The sequence below is a fragment of the Gorilla gorilla genome, chromosome 22 (assembly GCF_029281585.2).
Source record: "Gorilla gorilla gorilla isolate KB3781 chromosome 22, NHGRI_mGorGor1-v2.1_pri, whole genome shotgun sequence".
In the NCBI taxonomy this organism is placed as follows: Eukaryota; Metazoa; Chordata; class Mammalia; order Primates; family Hominidae; genus Gorilla; species Gorilla gorilla.
Window position 1 is genome coordinate 43,767,487 of NC_073246.2, and position 22,277 is coordinate 43,789,763.

The following is a 22,277-nucleotide window of genomic DNA, read 5'->3' on the forward strand; positions in this document are numbered from 1 at the left end:
CAGAGAAGACCCTGGGGCTGCCAGGACAGAACAGGACTCAGGAGAAACAACTCAGTGTAGTGTTCTGTGTGCACATTTATTTCTTTCAAAGATTGTTTGTGTTCCAGCCACATCTTCTCCAAAGGAACCCACCCAAGCCCGTGTGCAGGCTTGCTGCAGGGCTGTCTTCGGCGTTTAAAGTGCTACTGAGGAATTCAATCATTGTCACGTAAGTTCATCACCGCACTCCAGCGTCAGGCCAAACCTTTCCGTGGACCTGGAAAACCTGCCATTTTCTTCTCTTTTTACAATGCAGTTTCGACATAACATTGGTAGAGTAAACAACAAACCACAAGCCTAAATGATGAATGGTGCGCTACTGCCCAGCTGCTAACTGAGAGAACGAGGCAGTGTATTGTGTTTCGAACGCAAACGGTCATGGACCCAAGGTAACCTGAGTTTGCTCTGCAGGATTCCGCGGGGGCCTTGCCCTGTGCAGGCTGCTTTGGTCTTTGTGTCTAGGCCGGTTTGGGGCAGTGGGGAGAGGGCCTGGCAGCAGGGTTTACGCCAGCCCCGAGGTCTGTTTTCCGTCGGACAGAGATACGTGTCCTGCCTTCCACCATCCACCAATTTGTACTCTGAAGTTTCCAGATCAAGAGCCGTGAGATTACTACCCAGGAAACACCTGCCTTCGGTGGCCAGCAGTGTAAATTAATCTTTCCCTCTCTGCTCAAAGCAACTTTGCAACTCTCGTCTATAGAGGTGGCCAGTAAAACCCAAGCAAAAATCTAAACGGGCACCAGGTGGCCACTGAGTGGCGACTGGTCGAGTAGCAGTTGGTCATAAGGGATCAGGGCTGGTTTTGAACTCAGACTTGAAACTTGACTAAAATAAAGTGCTCTGTCAAAACTCTCACAGCAGGTTTTCAGCTGGAACAAGGAGATGGCTACTTTTTGTTATTGCTACAATAACGCATGCGTGTGTGCAAACACACATAACACACACACACACACTTAAAGCTCCATTTCACTCCTCCACAAAGAACAGAGGCACCTCCTTAAACAAAGCAAACGGGGAAGGGTTGCAAGCTCATTAAAACCAACATGAGCACCCAGTTCCAGAGATACAGACACAATTAATCTTAGTGTTCATGAGGAATCGTTTTTAAAACACCACTGGGCAAAACTTTCATCCAGACAAAAGCCAAAAACAAAAGCCCTCAAGCCACAAAAGCTTGTAGAAGAGGTGAGGCGATAAAGGTGATTTACACATCAGTATTTTTAGCATTTGGTGGATAATCTTAATTTATCTTTAACCTTCACAACATTTACTTTGTCATAAATACCCTACACCATGAAAAAACAAACCTGTATAAAACAGCTTGGAAAACAAACATTCACAGTATCAATACAGCCCATTTCTCACGGTGCTACCCTGAAGCTAGCCGACGTGTTTCCTTTGCCTTTGCTTCATAAACTCCCTCCCATGTTGGTGTTTTCTGTAACTTCAGAAAAGGCCATTGGATGGAGACAACGTGAGCGTGTCTACAGGAAGCAGAGCCCTAGACCTTGGTATTCAACAGTAAGCAGCGCTCATGGGATTCATCTGGAAATGGAATAGTTAAAAACTTTTTTTTTTTTTTTGAGAGCGAGAAGGCTTAATATAAAATTCTGGGGCCGGCCTGGTGGCTCATGCCTATAATCCCAGCACACTGGGAGGCCAAGGTGGGTGGATCACCTGAGGTCAGGAGTTCGAGAACAGCCTGACCAACATGGTGAAACTCCATTTCTATTAAATACAAATAAATTAGCCAGGTGTGGTGGCGTGCGCCTGTAATCCCAGCTACTTGGGAGGCTGAGGCAGGACAATCGCTTGAACCAGGAGGTGGAGGTTGCAGTAAGCTGCCATTGCACTCCAGCCTGGGCAACAGAATGAAACTCCATCTCGAAAAAAATTTTTTTTAAATAAAAAAAAACTTCTGATATCCTTGCACTTGAATAGAGTGCACCTGAATTCCAAAATCAAATAAAAAAGAACAATTAAAAACTTCTCATCAGTGTCTGAAATTCTGACATATAATATCCTCTTGGAATTCTTAAATATGTCTCAGGCTCTTTTTACCACATGGCCAAGAGCAGTAAAACTTCAAGTAAAACATTAAAGTGAACATCTGTCCCATCTGTCCCAAAAGACTAGCAGTGATGCCTGACTTTGGGGACAGAAACTTGGTAGTATTCACATATTTTGAAACTCCAGGTGCTTTTTTTACAATGATTAAAACTGGAATATAATTTTTAAAAACAAAGCAGGTTGAAAAAGTCATTTTAAAGTCACTTGATAACTCCTGGAACACCTAAGAAGTTTGTAATGCGCATTTTAAAGTGAAATTCCTAATGTCGTTTTCTAATCTCTCTAAAAAAGAAAAAAAAATCCTATAATTTTGGTTTTTATACAGGTTTTTACTAAAAAAGAAAAAAATCCTATGATTTTGTTTTTATATAGGTTTTTACTAAAAAAGAAAAAATCCTATAATTTTGGTTTTTATATAGGTTTGTACTAAAAAAGAAAAAAATCCTATAATTTTGGTTTTTATACAGGTTTTTACTAAAAAAGAAAAAATCCTATAATTTTGGTTTTTATATAGGTTTTTACTCACCAGTGGCTCTATTACCCCTGAAATATTTAATGTTTAAGGATTAACAAGAGGCTACGGAAGGAAGCTTGCCCATTTCCATCTCCATGACAGAAGCCAAGCTTTCATAACAGCCTTTTACATGTCTTTGGAGAAAAGTGAATCATATTAAACTGTCAAAAACACTTCACCCCAATGATGACTGCTCTTTGACCAGCATGTCTACTGGAAGTGGCACATTCAGAAGTGAGATCTGTGAATGAACTGAAATAGAAAGGCAACTGATGAGGAAAGCGACTGGAATGATACTTAGGGATATTCAAATGGTGTGCCAGGTTTGTCATGTTTTCCACCAAAACAAACCCAAACAAGGGCACCCCAACCTGTGTCCAAGAGGACTGTTCACAGCAAAATTCTGAAGCGCTCATAGAAGGAATGTCCTGCAAGTTTGGCCCATTTGTTATTAAACTTGCATTCCTAAGACTGACACCTGAGACACAAAATAATTTCCTCTACTGCCCTAGAAAGACTTTGTTTTGGCTACTGGCAGCATTTGGCAAAATCCGTGTATGTGTTTGGTTACTGTGTTTTACGAGCGGTCACGTATGGCTCCTGACTTCATCTGACAGGCCTGCTGTGCTCTTGTTTAGCAAGTATGACAGGCAGGAAAAAAAAACCTGGATGTCAACTGCTCCACTAGCATTGTTAGACCTTTTAACACGATAGAGGAAAATGTAAAAACCATGTGAGAATATATATATCTTCCACTTGCAAGTAGGCTCAAAGTAAACTTAGAAAAGTGTTCTGCATACTATGCATAGGATATAGTTAGTGTTCAAGTTCTATGGCTAATATCAAAGGTAGATGACTTCCTACATCTGTCGTAGCATCTCCATTCTTATCAAAATTTCTCTATTTATCCAAAATCCTGCCTATGTTCCACTTCCCTGTACTCAGGGCCAGCTGCATTTTTTATTCCAAGCAACAGATGAAGAGAGGTGACCCATCCTTTCCATTCACAGTGACAGCACAGGGGGGCACGTCCTTTTTGTGACATGGTCCAAGCATGGACCCAAAACAACACTTGTTAGTGTAGAATAGGTAAACTGAGTCCCTCAAACCTGCCTTCCACAATCTATTAGAGCATATTATTTCACTTATAATGTTAATCTCCTTCTAATATTGAACCCTAACCCTTAGCTATGAGCACAGCCCAAGCTCTGCAGCTGTCAAGTCTCATTTAGCATCTGGTGGCAAGTTGGGCTTTTTCGTCCTCTCTGGGAGAAGCCTCCTGGCTGGAGACTCAGATTTTGTTTTCCCTTTAAATGACGAGATGGTTGGAAGAAACCCAGCAAGACAAGCGGAGCATCTGGACATCCGGCGGACACACTGGCTGCATCCTGGTGAGGGTAGTTAACGCGGGTGCACGTCTTCTGGCTTGGAGGTGATGACCTCAGGCCCTACGTGCAGGGCTCCACGGGGGCACCGTTCATGGTGTTCTTGTTTCTGTGCCTGGAGAGCAGCTTCTTGTTCAGGATCCTGGTGAGGGTGATGCCTTTCCTCCGGGAACCCTCTGGCTGCTCCAGGAACACAAGGTCATTGTGTGACTGACTCATGCCTGGGTCTTTCTGTTGATGCCGCCGGCGGAAGAACAGCTTTGCACCTTTCCTTAGAATTCCTCCTGGAAGAGGGAAGCACAAGGGCTGGTCAAGTGGGCAGGGAATGAGGGGCTGAATGACTGGTCCAATGGTACAAAGGGAAAAGGAGGCTCGAATGCCTCTAACGAAGGGCCAGTTTACTACTTCAATATGCTGTCACTACCTGCATGAGAAAAACAACTGGAATTTGGCTTGTACAAAACGAGAGTTTTCAAGATGAAAAGGAAACGAGATTATAACAGTAGAAGCAGTAAGCCTGAACTATCGCTTGATATCCCTTTCTAAGGCCGATATTTATATTCCTGAATTTTTTTCTTTTTTTTTTGAGACAGAGTCTTGCTGTCTGTCGCCCAGGCTGGACTGCAGTGGTGCGATCTTGGCTCACTGCAACCTCCACCTCCAGGTTCAAGCGATTCTCCTGCCTCAGCCTCCCAAATAGCTGGGATTACAGGTGTGTGCCACCATGCCTAGCTAATTTTTTTGTATTTCTAGTAGAGACAGGGTTTCACCATGTTGGTCAGGCTGGTCTCGAACTCCTGACCTCAGGTGATCCACCCCCTCCCTCAGCCTCCCAAAGTGCTGGGAGCTGGGATTACAGGCATGAGCCACCACACCTGGCTTATATCCCTGATTTTCTATCAGGCCAAATGGAGGCAGACAGCTATTGCCTCGGTTGGGATACCTGGGTCCCCTCTGTGCCACCCACTTCCCCTCATTAGGAAGGGTGTAGGTGGCAAAGCAGTACTGTGTCCCAGAAAGGATGGTCACACTCATAAAACCCAATTAAGACCCTGAGAACAATGGTATTCACTTTCTTAGGAATGTTAAATAATATTTGCTCTTTTGGGAATAAGATTTTATTAAAAAATAATTCCAGATCCTATCATATTAGGCTATGCCATCTGAAGTTTGTTACTTGGGCATATTTGGCCTACAAAACGTCAATTTTGTGTGGTTTGATGTATCTGCATACAGATAGATACAGATCTCTATATACAGATATTTACCTGGCTATAGATATCCATCAGGTAGTAGAATATGGAATAGAAAAAAATTAGCAGCAGCAGCAACAATAATTTCAACAGCAATGATTCCTTAAAGATCAAGTACAAGCTAATGTAGTGGGTGCAAGAGCCCACTAATTTGCTTTTTCACAGATTAGTTTAACATCCTATTAACCAAGGCTGGCAAGGTCGAGGGAGTAAGCATTTCAGGCCAGCCTGTGAAATTCATTACCGCTGGCATGTAGGTGGTAATGACTTTGAAAGAAGACAGGTCTGATCATCATGAAGAGGAGCTTTATGCCTAATGTGATAATTTATTCCCTTTGTGATAGGCATATCCAATAAACATTTCAATAGCCATGACATATGCAAATCGCCACCCATGTTGAGGAGGTTGAAGGAGGGCATGAAGAATATCAATTCCCTCTTCTAAATGAAATGCACACCAACAATTGTGGCATCTGAGGGCAGTCGGAGAAACCTGACCTAGACCTGCCTATGAATCTTTGTATAATCAAAGCCTACTATGGGGAAAGAAGCATGTGCCCCTGAGCCTGACTTCAAGCAGGAACTACTGTGTCCCATCTGCTCTGCCCAGGTTACAGGACACACACTGAGAAGATGAAGGGCCGCAATGGACTGAATTTAATTTGATCAAAGCGGCCATAATTTTTTAAAAACTTGACTCTCTCAACACAACCAAATCACTTTTTATGACGTATCATTTAGACATTTTTTACAGTGATCTGAAGTTAGGGGCCTGTGTGCAGGGGCTTCAGTGACTGCTGGAAAAGGAATGAAAAAGGCGGGTAAGTAGTATCAACGTGTAAATGATGTCCCTGTTGTCCGCAGGCCTAATGGTACACCTGTGGGACATCAGTGTCAGTTCCTGGAGTGATTCACGTCCCTGAAAAATGCAGCACATCGTGAAAAACCAGCCATCAGCAGGGTGTGTTCTGACGGGTGGATAATGACCCCCAACTGGACATGACTTTGGAGTTTGGCCAGTGGGGAAGATACAGTGGTGCTGATGCGGCTAACTGCCTGGTGTATCAGAGGGCACCTGCTGGGGAAATGCCCTGGGCATGGTGATAGGCGCTCCCAGGCAGAGGAACCCCCAGCTGTCAGGGGGCTCTGAGCCGACCAGGTGACCTGAGGCTGGGGGATGAGGGGGCCCTCAGTGGTGTTTCTGATCTATAGGCACCTGCGCCTGCCTTGAAGCTCTGCTTTAGGCTGATCTTGGAGGCCCTGAAGGGCCTATGGACAAGGGCTCCCAGGTGGAACAGGGGAGAGGAAGGGGTGGATCCATCAGCCTCACCTGGACTGCTCCAATGTCACCCCCTTCACTTCTAGGGGAAATGGAGGCCTAGGGGGAGGGAACGCCAACCCACCCCCCAGGGTCAACCACAGACCCAAGGACTCAGAACCCCCAGCAGTGAGAGGTTCCCTCCTGCTCCATCTCCAAAGTCCATTTCATAGGCGTCCATGCACTGAAGCTGGCCTGGGGTCTGGAGCCAGGCCTGAGGTATGAGCAGGGACAATGTTATGGGCTGAACTTGGCTCCCCCACCCCCACCCAAATTCGTATGTTACAGTCCTAATCCCCAGTACTTCACAGAATGTGACCTTATTTGGAGATGGGGTCCTTGCAGAAGTCATCAACTTAAAATTAGATCATTGGGGTGGCCTGTGATCCAATATGCCTGCTGTCCTTATCAAAAGGGGAAATTTAGACACAGAGACAGACACACAGGGGAAGACATTGTGAAGGGTCACAGGAAGGATGCCACATGAAGATGAAGGCAGAGCACACGGTGATGCTTCTACAAGCCAAGGAACACCAAAGGTTGTCAGCAGCTGTCAGGAGCTGGAGAGGCGGGAACAGGCTCTCCCACAGGGCCTCAGAAAGGGTGGCCCTGCTAGCACCAGCAGCTCAGACTTCCAGCCTCCAGAACAGGGAAAGAATTGGCTCCTGGTGTTGCAAACACCCAGTTTGTGGTACTTTGATACGGCCCTGGGAGGGGAGGGGGCGCATTTGGCTTAAGGATCCAGGAACGTCCACCATGTCTTCCTGTTCAGTCCTTAGAACCCAGGCAGCAACATGGAGGAGTGGAGGCGGAGAGGACAGTGGAGCAGCATCCTCAGCCCCGAGCCCTCCAAACAACAGGCCTCTAAGGACAACAGGCGTGCAGGCCCTTCCTGGAGAATCTGGCATGATGGGGGTCCGGGGACACCGGGCATGAGCATTTTTCAAAAGTTCCCAGGTCTTTTGAACATGCAGCTGGGGTTGTCCACTGCTAGCCCGGGTCTGGCCAAAATGCCACTAGTGCTTAGAGCACCCGGAGGCCACAGCCGACAACACAGGAGCAGGCCAGGGCCAAGGACACAGGCACCATACCTGCTCTCCTGCATGCCGCTGCTCATGCTCCTTCGCACTTCACTCTGGGGGCCTGCAGACCACAGGGCTGTGTGGGTAGAAGCTGACGCAGCCCACCCGCAGGGCCCGGCGCCATGCCAGAGATGCGCGGTGTGCCCAGGTTAAGAGGGAAGTGGGTGTGGAGACAGGCAAGGCACGGCTGTGTTCAAAAGACCTTGGAACAGGAATAGGAGCCAGGCACGGTGGCTCAGGCCTGTAATCCCAGCACTTTGGGAGGCTGAGGTTTGGAGAATCCCTTGAGCCCAGGAATTGGAGACTAGCCTAGGCAACATAGCAAGACCTCATCTCTATTTTTAAAAAATAAAAACATTAAATTTTTTTAAAAAGAAATAAAATGGGATATGCACATTTTCAAGCAGTTATGATAATTTATGCAAGTGAAATTGTACTACAAGTGCCTAAACCTGGGAGGCTGAGGTAAGTGTTTTGCTTGAGCACAAGAATTCGAGACTACAATGAGCTATGATCTTGCCACTGCACTCCAGCCTGGGTGACAGAACAAGACCCTGTCTCTCAAAATAAAATAAAATAATAAAAATAAAAACTGCCTAAAATTCTAATTCTTGGCATATTAAGATGAAATAGCAAGGATTGCAGCCTGCATGTAAAAAGATGGTAGACAAGAAAGATTTGCACGGCATGTTTGTTTTAACCCCACTCCTGGCTCCAGTCTGTTGTCTGTCCATACCCTGAGGGACTAACTTGTTTCAGTGGCAGACCCCTGCCTCAGGGAGCTCTGTGCCTCTTCTTACACCCTACCGAGAGGGGCTGGTAACAAGGTTATTTTCTGTTCTTCCATCTTCACTCACGCTCTCCAGAGCATGTCTGCTGTTTTGTTAAATTTCTTTTTTTTTTTTTTTGAGACGGAGTCTCGCTCTGTCGCCCAGGCTGGAGTGCAGTGGTGCTATCTCAGCTCACTGCAACCTCCGCCTCCCAGGCTCAAGCGATTCTTCTGCCTCAGCCTCCCAAGCAGCTGGGATTACAGGTGCACATCACCATGCCTCGATAATTTTGTATTTTTAGTAGAGACAGGGTTTCACCATATTGGTCAGGCTGGTCTCGAACTCCTGACCTCGTGATCCGCCCACCTCGGCCTCCCAAAGTGCTGGGATTACAGGTGTGAGCCACAGCTCCTGGCCTGTTTTGTTGAATTTCATAGTTCAACATCAATGCCAGAAACCAGATTATGGTCATATGTGCCCGTGTGCAAATCTTCCTGAAATCATTTGTGTGACTTGCACACTTTCCCCTAACCTGATAATTTGTCACAGCTTCTAGGGGGATGGCATCAACTTCTCGAACAGGGCACGGTCATGTGCGGGTGGGGACTGAGGTTTGCAGTTCTGTAGACTGGACCCTCAATTATATTCCCCAGCCGCCTCTGAGGAAGGAGGCCTGATCCCTACCATTTTTAGGGTTGCTTTTGGTCACTGTTTTCCTACCTATAGGATTTTAAGACAGATTCCTCAATTAGCTATTTATGTTTGCTAGACTCTGTAGGGACAAATGAGGAAGCTAAGGTTTGGAGAGGTGGCTGTCTGGGGTCGCACACTAATGGGACGGGTGTGTGACACTGCGCTTTCTGGCTCTGAAGTCCATGTTCCCAGGCCCTGCTCTTCCATGCTGCTAAGGACGGCGTCTGAGAAGTGGCCAGCCAGGTGTCTAGAAAAATGGGCAAGTCTGTGGCCCCTGGGGAGGAGACTCCGGAGAGTGTGGATACATCAAAGCCCGTGGGGTCTCATGGAGCAAAGCCCCCTAATCCTGCAAGGACTCGGGCGGGATTCCCAGAATGAGTTGCGTCTCCAGAGAGGCATGCAGGGGGCAGGGGAGGAGGATTCCAGCCATGCAGACTCATCTCAGGCAGTGTGTGACTTGTCAGGCTTCAATGCGGACAGAGTCTACATGCGGACAGAGGCCATTCCATTCCCTTTCTCAATAGCAATGGGAAAGCCTGTCTCGACTTGGAAGCAGATTGTTCACTATCACCTTTGGGGTAAATGATGCAGGGAGAACAGGGCCCCCAGATTTGCCAGTGCACACTAAATAGCCGCCCCATGGTGGTTGTGAGGGTCGAGGCTGAGACAGGAGCACACTCTTGTCTGCTGGGCAGTAACCCCATATGGAATGTACCGGTCTGCCCACCTCCACGAGCAACACCTGTGAGGTGTCGCTGTGTCAACCTGGCCGCAGCACCCGGAGATTCAACAGAACACGCACTGAGGTGCGGCTGGGAAGGCATTGTGTAGATGTGGATAACAACTCCAGCCAGTGGACTTTAAGGAAAGGGGATCATCCTGGAGAATGTGGGTAGGCCTCATCCAATCAGCTGAAGGCCCTAAGAGCAAACACTGGTTTTCCAGGGAGGAGGAAATTCTGCCTCAAGAATGAAGCATCAGCTCTTGCCGGGGTCTCTGGCCTGCTGCCTGCCCTGCAGATTTCAGACCTGTCAATCTCATGAGTCAGTTCCTTAAATATGTAACCTATGGGTTCTGCTTCTCTGGAGGACTGTGACTGATCCAGTAACTGATGGTCTGGATCAAACAGATCATCTGCTTGACTATTGAGCCCGCAGAATGTGTTGCCCTTTGCTGATAGTGAAGTTCACGCTACGGTCAACAATAGCCGGGGCCATGTTGATTTCATGAAGCCTGACTACTTGACTCCAGGCTACCTTCTCTACGCCAACAGCAAGAAGCGAGATTCAGACCTCACCCACAACCTTCAAGATTCCTGAAGATAATCTGGGGAGTGGTTATGTGAAATTTGAGGCAAGTAACCAAGATTTTAAATGGGAGACAGGGAGAAGAAGAAAAGTCTTTCCCTGGTTCTAACAAGGTTTAAAAAACAAATCACAAGAAGGCTGAAGTATAAACAAATACGTGAAAGAATTTAAACATAATTAATCTAAATTATAGCTCTAATGTCATAAATATTTCCAAATGTATTCCTATTTGTCTCTACAGAGTCTAACAGACATAAATAGCGAATTGAAGGTTCTGTCTTAAAACCCAGCAGAAAGAAAAACAATGACCAGAAAAAAAAAACAATTGTCTTTGGCTTCCCAAGAACAGCATCAGATTTCAACTGGAACCACAGATGGTCCGTTGATAGAAGCGACTACTTTTTAGCTCTGGAGGACGACAAAGGGAACCAGCTTCTTCCCATGGGTGTCACAGCGAGGTCACCTGGCCACATCAGGTACCAGAGCGAGCGCCCTCACCTGATAGGCGCCGTACAACCTCAGCCACAGCACTGTCAGGAGGAACACGTGGAACTAGCAACCTAGGAGGGTAAAGGCGGAGCGGGGAGGGAACACGAGGCAGGCAGGTCGGCTGGCTGCTGAGCTACAGGCTGCACTCCTAGGACGTCTACGTGTAATTGAAAAAAATAAGACAAAAATAACTTACTGTGCAGGCAATTAATTCTGGTTGGCATAGCGATCCTCTTAAGTTAAAGGGAATGAGCATGAGATGAAGAGAAGTAAGAGGCAGAAAGAATTATGCAAGAGCAACATCAGAGTGGACGTGGGTAAGGGTTCTGAGCCATCTACAGACACCACACGCACACAGGACGCCACTGTGCAGGATATTTGGCAAGGTTTCTTACTGTTCCAAGTTTTTTTTCCCAAAACCTCCCTTGAAACTTTTGTGCTTACTTGTGGTAACACACCCATAATATACCCTCTTAACCATTTCTACCTGCACAGCTCAATGGTGCTGAGTATATCCACAACCAACTTCACTGACCTTTTTTTAAACTAAAAGTAAATAAAAATTTGGGGAATACATTTCCTGTGAGGGCTGGTTTCCAACCAGCAGAACCTCAGGAGGATTCTAAATACACAGGCACTCTCAGAAACCGAATACAAACTCCTTAGCAGGACAGAAGATACAGGTGGTTCTTAAACCAAAAAAAAAAAAAAACAAGCTTTAGTTTTTAAAAAAGACACCCTCTATCACCAGTTTTGAAAAACGTTTGGTTGAAAAATGAAAATGACTTGGCACCCATAACACAGAATCGTCTCAGGTTGTGACAGCATCTCACAGAGATGCTAATTACAAGTCTCTTTAAAAGCACTGGAAGGAAACATTTAAAACTGCTGCCAAGTATGTCCTGTTCAAAAACCTGGGGTCAATGAGGTAGGGGCGCAGGAGTGAAACGCACGGCACGGCTGAGCCTCTCTGCTGCATTCCCAAATGCCGAGCCTCCGGCAAGTTCTGAGCCTGCGTTGCAGGTGGCCAGCCCCAGCCCCCAGCACACCTGCCCGACACCCAGTCCCCAAAGGGTGGACCCCTCATCCACCTGGCCCGTGAAGGGAGAGGAGCAGGGTGGGTGACACAGCAAGGATGGAAACCCAGGGAAAGACCTCCCGGAAGGGAAACCAGACAGGGGGAGGGAGGAGGGGCTGTGTGAAGGAACACAGATCTTTGCATGAACAGAGTGAGCGAGGCTTGGCATTTCAGAAGGAATGAGGAGGGCGGACAGGGAGTTGGGTTCTGCCAGGACAAGAGGAAACGGGCCATCGAGTCAGGTAAGGGAGAGGAAGAGCTACCCCACCCTGCACCCATGTTTGTCCCGCTTCGCCCAGCACTCACTGTCTACAAGACAAAGAATAGGCCACAGGTGTGTGTGTCAAGTGACCAGGTCACCTTTGACATAACCCAAGCCAAGGCCTCTTAACAGGAGCACAGGAGCCTGCCACAGAGGTCAGCGTGCAGCTTGCAGCCCTCAAGTGCTCTGTAGAGGGGGGTCCATGCATCAAGCACCCCAAGGCCAGGCAGTGGGCAAACAGAGTCCAACGGTCTGAAATCTTACCCAGGAAATTTCCTCCTTCTCCCTTTCCTCTTCTAACTTTCCATTTCCCCAACACCTATCACGACTCTGCACTGGCAAGGAGGGGGGCATGGGAGAGGGAGGCCACCGTGCCATGGCTGAGGGACACAAAGCAAAGACAGGGAGAGAGGGGAAGAGGACAGACTCAGACAGTCCAGCCCACGGGCACCAGGGACATTTGGGACCAGAGCATGCTGCACTGTGAGGCTGCCTTGTGGGGGCGTGTCCTGTGCACGGCAGGGCGCTGAGTGGCATCCCTGGCCTCTATTCACTAGATGCTGACTGCACCCCAGACTCCCAGCTGTGACAACTAAAGTGTCTCCAGACACTGCCATATTCCCTGGGGGAAAAAGTGCTGGGCTTGAGAATCACTGGTCTATGGCATTAAGAACAGAGGACAAAAGGCAGCGACAGCAGCGCTTAACAAAGCTCTCCCAAGGAGCCCCTTCGATTTCCCGACACAGATGGTCTCAGGACATCCTGAGATTTCCGCTGAAAGCCTCGGAGCCCCGCACAAGAGCCAGAGCCAGGAGTTAATGCTGAGCTTCACCTGAGCTCACGGCTTGGCCTGCCTTGCCCCAGTCCTGTCTTCTGCACCGAGATGTCCTTTTGTCCCCCGAATGGTGGAGTCAGGTGGGCGCAGGCAGTGGCCGTGCTCCTCATCTTATGGAGGAGGATGCTGAGGCTCGATGAGTCTCACATCTGGAACGGACCCCAAGCCCCTAGACTATATGTCCTTAGCAAATACATTCAGGTTACTCATGCCAAGGCACTGTCTCGGCAAATCTGCACACGCTTAAGGAATTTATAGTTTTAAAGCACGGACTTAGGGCTAATGGAAGCAATCAGTACTAATGAAATGATCACCTTCTCACCACCCACATATTAAGTTAATCGATTCATTATTCCCAGGAGCTTTTCTCCCTGCAGAGCCTCCTAGGGTCAGGTGGTGAGGTCTGGTTTTGTTTCAGGTGCAGGGAGACTCTGAGAGGCACAAAGGAGCAAAGATGTCCATATCGGCAGTGGAAGGAGCCCCAGGCTCTGCCTGGCTTTGCTCTGAGTCTCTGCGGCCCATCATTGTGTACGGCTCTTGGTAACCCCTCGGGAAGCCAGGTGGAGCGAGCCCGGACTGAGGAAGGGGCCTCTATGCATGGACACACACTGACCCCAAATGCAGAGATGACGCCAACCCTCACACAGAAGGACCTGCAGATGCCCCCCATGGGTTCAAACATTCAGCACGGGCATTTCTGGAGGGGCAGGGGTGAGGTTGGGAGGGAGTTTGTAGGGGACAAAGGGAAGGAAAGCAGATGACTTCAGCTTGGAAGCCAGCATGAGCACAAAGCCACCAAGTGGGGGGCCCGGGGTGGGGGGCTCGGGAGCAGGTACCTTTATGCTTTTTGGCAGCGCCCGGCTCCGAGACACTCACGGAGCTCTCTGACAGCTCATCACCGTCGGGGTCCAGCAGGACCTGGCTGCTCCATGCCGCGGCCTGTGGCTCCTTCTCCAAATCCCAGGAGTCTAGCTCGTCCTCCTGGGGCTTGGGGGCAAGGGATGCCTGGGCTGACTCGGCTTCCTCTGGCGGGGCAGAGGCTGCCGCCCTCTCCGGATGGGATGGGGCGTCCTCCTGGTGGGTGCTGTCCACAGAGGCTGTGTAGCCCTGCATCAGGGCAGCGTCGTGGTCCTGAGATAGTGAGGTCTGTCAGGGGCAGTGGGGAAGATGACAACGGATACATGAAAGGAAGGGAGGGTTTGAAAAGACCTGAAAAGCACTCTCCAAAACATTCTGACAGCTGATTTCAAAGTCTCAGAAGATGCAGCCATGGGCCTCAGAGAAGGCGCTCATACATCATGGCCGTTGCTCATGCTTGGGCTAAAAAAGGTCTCCCTTACAGCCAGGGCTCAGGATCCCTAGGCAGCTGGGGGTTGGCCCCGGGGCTCAGAGGTTAACCCTCTTCCTCCCGCAGATGGGCCTAGCGGTGGGAGCGTTTGTGGCAAGCTGCAGAAATGAGATGCGAGAGAGAGAGCCCGTCCTTCAGAGTCCACGACAGCACAAAGGAAGTGGCCGTGGGTGTTTCGGGTTTAGCTGTCTTTGTTCCTACACATGTTTATGTTACCTGCAAGTGGAAATTCACCGGCACATCCTCTCAAAAATTATATTTTGTGTAAAAATATTTAAGCACTAAATGAACCTCTGAGTCGGGATAGCGCTTCCTTGGAGGGGGGAAGGTTTGGGGAGGAGGGCACGGGGGCTCCCTGAGGGCCAGTCATGCTGTTCTTGGTGTGGGTGGCAGTGACACAGGCGTTTGCTTAGGGACAACTGTGCTGTTCTGACTTAAGTGCCAGCCTGTGGAAGCGCCCACTGACTCAAGATTAGATAATCTCCCCGTCTCTACTAAAAAAAGTACAAAAAATTAGCTGGTCGTAGTGGCGGGCGCCTGCACTCCCAGCTACTCAGGAGGCCGAGGCAGGAGAATGGCGTGAACCTGGGAGGCAGAGCTTGCAGTGAGCCGAGATTGCGCCACTGCACTCCAGCCTGGGCGACAGAGCGAGACTCCGTCTCAAAAAAAAATAATAGAATAAAATAAAGATTAGATAATCTGAGCACCAATAAAAATAATCACTGCGGTGAATTCAGAACATTAAATACTAAGATCCAGGAGTTCCTTGTGATTTTTAAATATGATCCTAGAGAAAGTATAGGGGAGATGACCACGAGTCTTGTCCTTATTTTGCTCATTCATTCACCCAAGAGCGAAGAAAACCCAACTACTGGGCCCCGGACTTCCAGAGAGGTCATGGATCCCTGCTGAGGGCCCCTGGAGGGGCTCAGGAAGCCCCCAAAACACCACCCGCCTGCCTCTGGGACGTGGGGCAAGGCCACCCTCTGGGTACAATGTTAAGGTTGATGACTCATCTCTGGCACCTCCGAGGTCCTGTTCTGGCCCGTCTCCCAGCCACTGAGGAAGCCATCTTCTGCGTGCCCTCTGGCCCACCCACCCACTCTTTTGTCCAGAATTCTTCCTCATCCCCCTCCTACTCCAAATCAAAATCTTCCCAACTCTCCCTCCACTTGTTCATTTGGAAATGTCAAAAAAGAGTAAGGGCCGGGAGCAGTGGCTGACGCCCGTAATCCCAACATTTTGGAAGGCCAAGGTGGATGGATCACTTGAGCGCAGGAGTTCAAGACCAGCCTGAGCAATGTGGTGAAACGCCATCTCTACCAAAAATACAAAAATTAGCCAATCTCATAACAAATTAGCTGGTCTCAAAATAAATAAATAGATAGATAAAAATTTAAAAATCAATTTTAAAAAATGTAATAAAAAGAGTAAGGATCTGTAACATGGCCCTTCACCTGAGGGGCTGGCCTCTCCGCAGCTGAAACCACACACTCGCCACCACCTGCTCTGAGCAGACGTCCCAGAGCGGGAGAAGGGGAAGAAAGGGAGTGCGGTGTCCACGGGGGACACTACAATGTTCATTTCTCTCTGATTACAAAAGGGATAAACATTCACTGCAAAAAAGTAAAAGGCTTTGGAAACATGTCACATGGAAAGTGAAAGTTCCCCGTGATTGGGTGGTGACGAGAGCAGAGGTTCTGTACCAAAGGGGAGTCTTACATCATGTTCCTCTCTTTCAATAATTTTTCTTGAAATGATTTGTCAACCTCTCAACATGTAAAGCGTCACTGATTAGAAAGTCTCCCGTGTCCTTGGTGAATAGGATAAACTGTGTAAACACACCACCACACATGACTCCTTTGTGGTGTGAGGAACATAATTTGACATTTGTAAATGGAACTCTCTGGACGTTAACCAAGTGCTTGGGCTAACTTCTTCAAAGGGCAGAGGAGCAGCAGGTCACTGACAGATGACCAGATGAACACCTCCCCAGCCACCACGATGGTACCTTGGAGATCCCTGATATGATAATAGTGCTTTTCTTCCGTGGCGACTTGAGTTTCAGCTTTGAAGATTCACTGAGCTGTCGAATGGCCACTTCAGCCACTGGATCCGAACCATTCAACACCAACAATTCTACCAGAAGGAAGGCAGTGTTAAGTTCATCAGCAAAAATGAAAGACTTCATGGGAACTTCCAGGGATAATGGAAATGGTTGATAAGCAATGGTTAGCAGATATTTTCTAAAAGGGGCCAAAGAGTCAATTGTTTAGGCTTTGTAGGTGGTCTCTGCAACAACTTCTCAATGCAGCTTTTTAGAGTGAAACCAGCTAGAGACCACAGGTAAATAAATGAGCATGGCTGGGTTTCAGTAAAACTTTATTTACAAAAACAAGTGACGGGCCAGATTTTTCCTATGGGCCATAGTTTGCTGTTTGCTGACCCCTGGTCTACAGCTTGATTCCCTGGGTGGTTACAAGATACTCACTGAAGTGTCTGCTTAAGATTCACCGATTTTATTTATTTAAGTTATACCTGAATAGAGTTGATGGAAAATGGCAAAAGCAAGCAAACAACAACAAAAAAATATCTAACCCTTTGGAAGATTTTGAACTTTGAAAGGCAAGGTAGTGATTCCTTTTCCCTCCCAAGAGTGCCTAAATACATAGAATAGTAACTAGAGCTATGAAGGGCCAGTTAATAAAAGCACCTCCTTCCCCAGGTTAATAACAACACACACCAGCCAACATCAATAGAATGCTTACAGCAAACCAGGTGCTGTTCAGAGACAGAGCTCTGTGCACATTCTCTCATTTACTCCTATTCCACACCCCATGAGCAGGTCCTTCCTTTTATCCCATTTGACCACTGAGGAGTATGTCCAGCAGCCAGGAGGCCCCAGAGCTGAGATGACCAGCAGGTCTCTCTGACTCAGAGCTGATGCTTGTAATTTACACTTTCCTGCTCAGGTAAAGTCAAAATGACAAAGCTATTAAAGTAGCAGGATGGTAAAAGGAACTTCTGTCTCAGTTTTGAGACAGGCCTGAGGCTTACAGATGCTGCATTTCCAAAGGGAGTCAAGATAAGACCACAGAGGCCAAGAACCGGTGACAACAGTGACACTGGGGAATAATAAATAGATACTTGGTCTTCCTCCCTGGTTCCTGGCACAGAGAACAAAAAAAACCCCTTTGAATTCCAGAGCCACGGAGCTGGGGCATCCTTCTCATTCCTAATAAGCCCCTGCACCCCACCCGAGTGAACGCTAATGAGGACGGGCACTGGATGTTGGAGGCACCAACCCTGTGGTTAAAAGGCTGGAATTTTCTGCCCTCCTCTCGCCTGTGGGGAAGGGAAAGGGGCTAGAGATTGAGCTCAAATCACCAAAGGCCAATAAGTGAATCAATCAGTACATACCTACTTATAGAAGCACCATAAACTCCTAAATGACAAGGCTCAGGGAGTGTCCAGGTTGTGAACCAACGCATGCACGTGCTGGGAAAGGGGCGACTCCACGGAGATCAAAGCTCCCACACTCAGGACCCTTCCAGACTGTGCCCTGCGCCCCTTCATCTGGCTGTGCATTTGTGTGATAATAAACTGGTAAACCCAAGTAAAGTGTTTCTCTGAGTTCTGTGAGCCATTATAGCAAATTACGGAACCCGAGGAGTGTGTCATGGAAACCCCAATTTGTAGCCAAGTGGGACAAAAGTGTGGTAACCTGGGGACCCACTATTTGCACCTGGCATCTAAAGTGGGAGGGTGGTTTTGTGGGGCTGAGCCTTTCACCTGTGGGATCTGAGCTAACTCCAGGTAATGCCAGAATTGAATTAAATTGTAGGACACCCAGTTGGTGTCTGCAGAGAAACAGAAAATTGCTTGCCATAGGAAAGCTACACATTTGGCGTCAGGAGTGTTGTGAGTAGAGGAACAGATTTTTGTTCAGCCACTGATCCACACTGAGAAGAGAGAAGTGCTGGAGAAAGGAGTTGGGGAGGACTCCTTAGGAGAAAGCTGTGCTGTAATTCCCAAAGCCACCAAGGGAGACGTGTCGGGAGCACGTCCTCCTCACGCCAGGCCCAGTGCTTCTGTTCAGTCCCCCGAGAGCCCGGGCCAGGTGCCAGCTCCATGGACCATGCATCAGAACCCACAGTGGGAACATCATCCTGGGTCTTTTAAGAGGGATCCTGCCCACGTGACAGGACCCCGCAGCATGGGCAGTGGGGGCACTGCCAGGGGAAGAAACTGAGGAAGGGGCATCAGGAGCAGCGGCATTAGTACCAGAGCGGCTCCAGCTCAAATAAGGGCTGGGCAAAATGAGGCTGGGACCCCTGGGCTGTACTCCCAGGAGGTGAGGTGCCCTTACCCACAGGGTGAGCTAGGAGGTCGGCACAAGACACAGGTCACAAGGACCCTGCTGATAAAACAGGATGCGGTAAAGAAGCCGGCCACAACCTGCCAAAACCAAGATGGCAATGAGAGTGACCTCTGGCTGTCCTCACTGCTGATGATACACTAAGGATAACGCATTAGCATGCTAAAAGACACTCCCACCAGCACCATGACAGTTTGCGACTGCCATGGCAAAGGCAAGAAGTTACCCTACGTGGTCTGAAAAGGGGAGGAACGCTCAGTTCTGAGAAATCGCCGCCCCTTGGTAGAAAACTCGTGAATAATCCACCACTTGTTTAACGTATCATCAAGAAAGAACCAGAAAAAGAGCCAACCAGCAGCCCGTACGGGTTCTCTGCCTACAGAGTAGCCATTCTTTTATTCCTTTACTTTCTTAATCACTTGTTTTCACTTTACTCTGTGGACTCGCCCCGAATTCTTTCTTGCACCAGATCCAAGAACCCTCTCTTGGGGTCTAGATCAAGATCCTTTTCTGGTAACGAAAGGAGGGGCGGGGCCTGCGTCCCAGAACTGCAGGTGGGGGACCCAGCGGGGTAGTATCCAAAAAACCATAAAACCTCCCACGAGAGAAGGAGGCAGTTATAAACTTTCACCAGGCTGAGAATCCAACACCACGTTAAGACAGTGCCCCTCCAGTGAGAAGTTTCCACTCCCCTGACTGCCCCACCTTGCCCAGTTGCTGACCTGGGCAAGGTCAGACACAGGACTCAGCGAATGTGGGAGAGCTAAGCAAGAAGGAAGCATCCATTGCCCCTGAGAGCAGGTCACGAGGAGGCGAAGGGAGAAAGTTAATCCCCAAATTTAGATTGCGCAATGATTTAATGAGTCAGTAAGACATCTCTTCAAAAATGTCTATTACCTGAAACTGACCATAAAATAGGGAATTTGCATTTCCTATTCGTAGTGACCATTTCCTAGTGGAGGGGAAAACTACTTCTACTAAGCTGGTCTAAGCAGAAAGTGGTGAACAAAATTAAAGTGACCGTGATGATGATGTCCCGAGTCCTACTTATTTGCTATTAATGTAGCTAGCGTGTTGTGCAAGAGAAAAATGAACAGAAAATTTAAAATGTAAAGTCTCAGTTGGCTTTTTATTTTGTTAAAGCATTCCCTAAAATGTAGCAGGAATATGAATGCCGCTCCTGGTGTCTGATCAATTTGGAGTTCCCTTTTCTCCCTCTCCTTCACTCATCATCACTCATTAACAAAACAAAAGCAAATCAAAACTTTTTTTGTTTGTTTGTTTTTTAAGAGACAGGGTCTCGCTCTGTCACCCAGGTTGGAGTGCAGTGGCGCGATCTCGGCTCACTGCAACCTCTGCCTCCCAGGTTCAAGCGATTCTCCTGCCTAAGCCTCTTGAGTAGCTGGGATTACTGGCATGCGCCACCACGCCCAGCTAATTTTTGTATTTTTAGTAGAGATGGGGTTTTGCCATGTTGGCCAGGCTGGTCTCAAATTCCTGACCTCAAGTGATCCACCCGCCTCAGCCTCCCAAAGTGCTGAGATTACAGCTGTGAGCCACCACACCAGGCCCAAAACAACTTTTTCCAAATTATGAAAGGAAAATACTTCATATCAGAACAGCCCAAAAGGCCCAAAGGTGCTAAGAGGGAGAGCGATGTGGGCGTGTCTCAGTTACCTGTGTCTGAAGAAGAGAGTGTTTTGCTGACGGGGGCGCTGCGGCAGGCGATGGCCTGGACAGAGATGTCCTTCTCGATCACCTTCACCTTGATGGGAGTCTTCACCGGAGAATCTGCCAGAGGAAGATCCTGATTACAAAAGCGGCCCCGTGGCTGACTGGATCAACAGTTACCGAAAAGTGAAAGGACAGCCCTCACTGCAACTCTGGTGTGTGCAGTTGGTAAAGGCAAAGCTTAACGAAAGCCGTTTTGAGGGGAGGAGGGGCAAGAGTGGTGTTTGCAGTCCAGGTTGAAATAAAATCTCAGAAACATTTTAACTAAGCCAGAATTTCCCATTCTATTTTGCATCCCTGAACTGTGCCAACTCATGCACTCTGGGAGGATAATGCTTTTGCCCAAGCAGAGATGCAGTATGAATTTTGAGAAATAAAGCATACGCTTATACAGAAACTTCTGTCTCCAAGGCAGTGGCTGTGGAGACAGGTACAGAATTTAGCTGGATCTCAAATGACAGCCCGTCAAGCCTTCTAGCAAACGATTTTTCACAGAAGAAAGTCTACAAGGACCACTCACTTTGAATTTTTCAAGAAAAAAGCGTGTGCTGTCCCCACATACAGGTAATAGAGTTCGTGTTTTGTTTTGTTTTTGTTTTTTTCTTTGAAATTTGCTCTTGTTGTCCAGGCTGGAGTGCAATGGTGTGATCTCAGCTCACTGCAACGTCTGCCTCCTGGGTTCAAGCAATTCTCCTGCCTCGGCCTCCAGAGTGGCTAGGACTACACGCATGTGCCACCACGCCCAGCTAATTTTGCATTTTTAGTAGAGATGGGGTTTCACCATGTTGGTCAGGCTGGTCTCAGACTCCTGACCTCAGGTGATCTGCCCGCCTCGGCCTCCCAAAGTGCTGGGATTACAGGCGTGAGACACTGCACCCGGCCCTATAATTGAGTTCTTAATTTAACTTAGTTGGAGTTACACCTAAGTGCAACTATTTACACTATCTAGATTTTAGCTTCAGAATATACCATGGGAATTGAACCTTGTTTCAGTTTATTGCATATGTGTTTGGCAGAAGAGAAAGATAACTGTCATCCAATAACAACAAACTAAGCACAAGTGTGGCCAATTAGCACCCTTCCTGTGCTGTGAGAATTCTCTAACACTCGGCGCCGCAGGCTCCAGAACTCTGCAGACTGTGGGGGCAAGGTGGTTACAGGCAGGCGTCATGCAGAAAGTTCCTCGACTGCGTTCCTGTTGTCTCACCAGAGCTCAGCGGGGACGCCCTCCCCACGTCGACGCGAGGCTTGGTCTTCACAGCAGTGACAGTAGTGACCACAGTCCCACAGGGCATCACCGTGCGGTCCTTTTCTATTTTTGCAGCAGGAACAGGGGGAGGGATGGGCCAGGATTTCAATTCACCAGGTTCTATGTAAGAGAACTGCAGAGAAGACGCGTTACTTGTTTCTGGTTTTGTGGAAGTTGCCCAGGCTGATCAGCCAGGTAACACTGCCTTCTTGTGAAATAACCATAATTCATAATTCCTTCCCTTAAGGTCACTTAGCATCTCCAATTAACCTGGATATTCCCAGAACGGACACAGACCCAACCTTACGCACAGCCAGCTCAACACATAATGATGACAACAGAATAGAAGCTGGGGAACCAAGCAAAACTTTCAAAGGCCTTTTTGGGGTAGGCCCATAAAATGGCATCCTGAAAACTCATCTCCTCCAGCAGACAACTCAATTGTACAGTGGACAGAACGTGTTCTATTCGAGTCT

At 48.1% G+C, this 22,277-nt stretch overlaps 1 protein-coding gene across 1 annotated transcript in view; it reads right to left on the minus strand.

Moving 5' to 3' along the window:
• Nucleotides 1-57: 57 nt before the first annotated feature.
• The window catches only part of C2CD2 (C2 calcium dependent domain containing 2), a 68,496-nt gene continuing 46,276 nt past the window's right edge, over nt 58-22,277 (minus strand). The window contains exons 10-14 of the mRNA XM_019017894.4: nt 21,760-21,934; nt 20,499-20,612; nt 16,455-16,582; nt 13,932-14,241; nt 58-4,292 (exon numbers count right to left, since the gene is read on the minus strand). Coding sequence (XP_018873439.2) covers nt 4,072-4,292; nt 13,932-14,241; nt 16,455-16,582; nt 20,499-20,612; nt 21,760-21,934 — 948 coding nt within the window. The 3' untranslated portion in view covers nt 58-4,071. The remainder of the gene's footprint in view (nt 4,293-13,931; nt 14,242-16,454; nt 16,583-20,498; nt 20,613-21,759; nt 21,935-22,277) is intronic.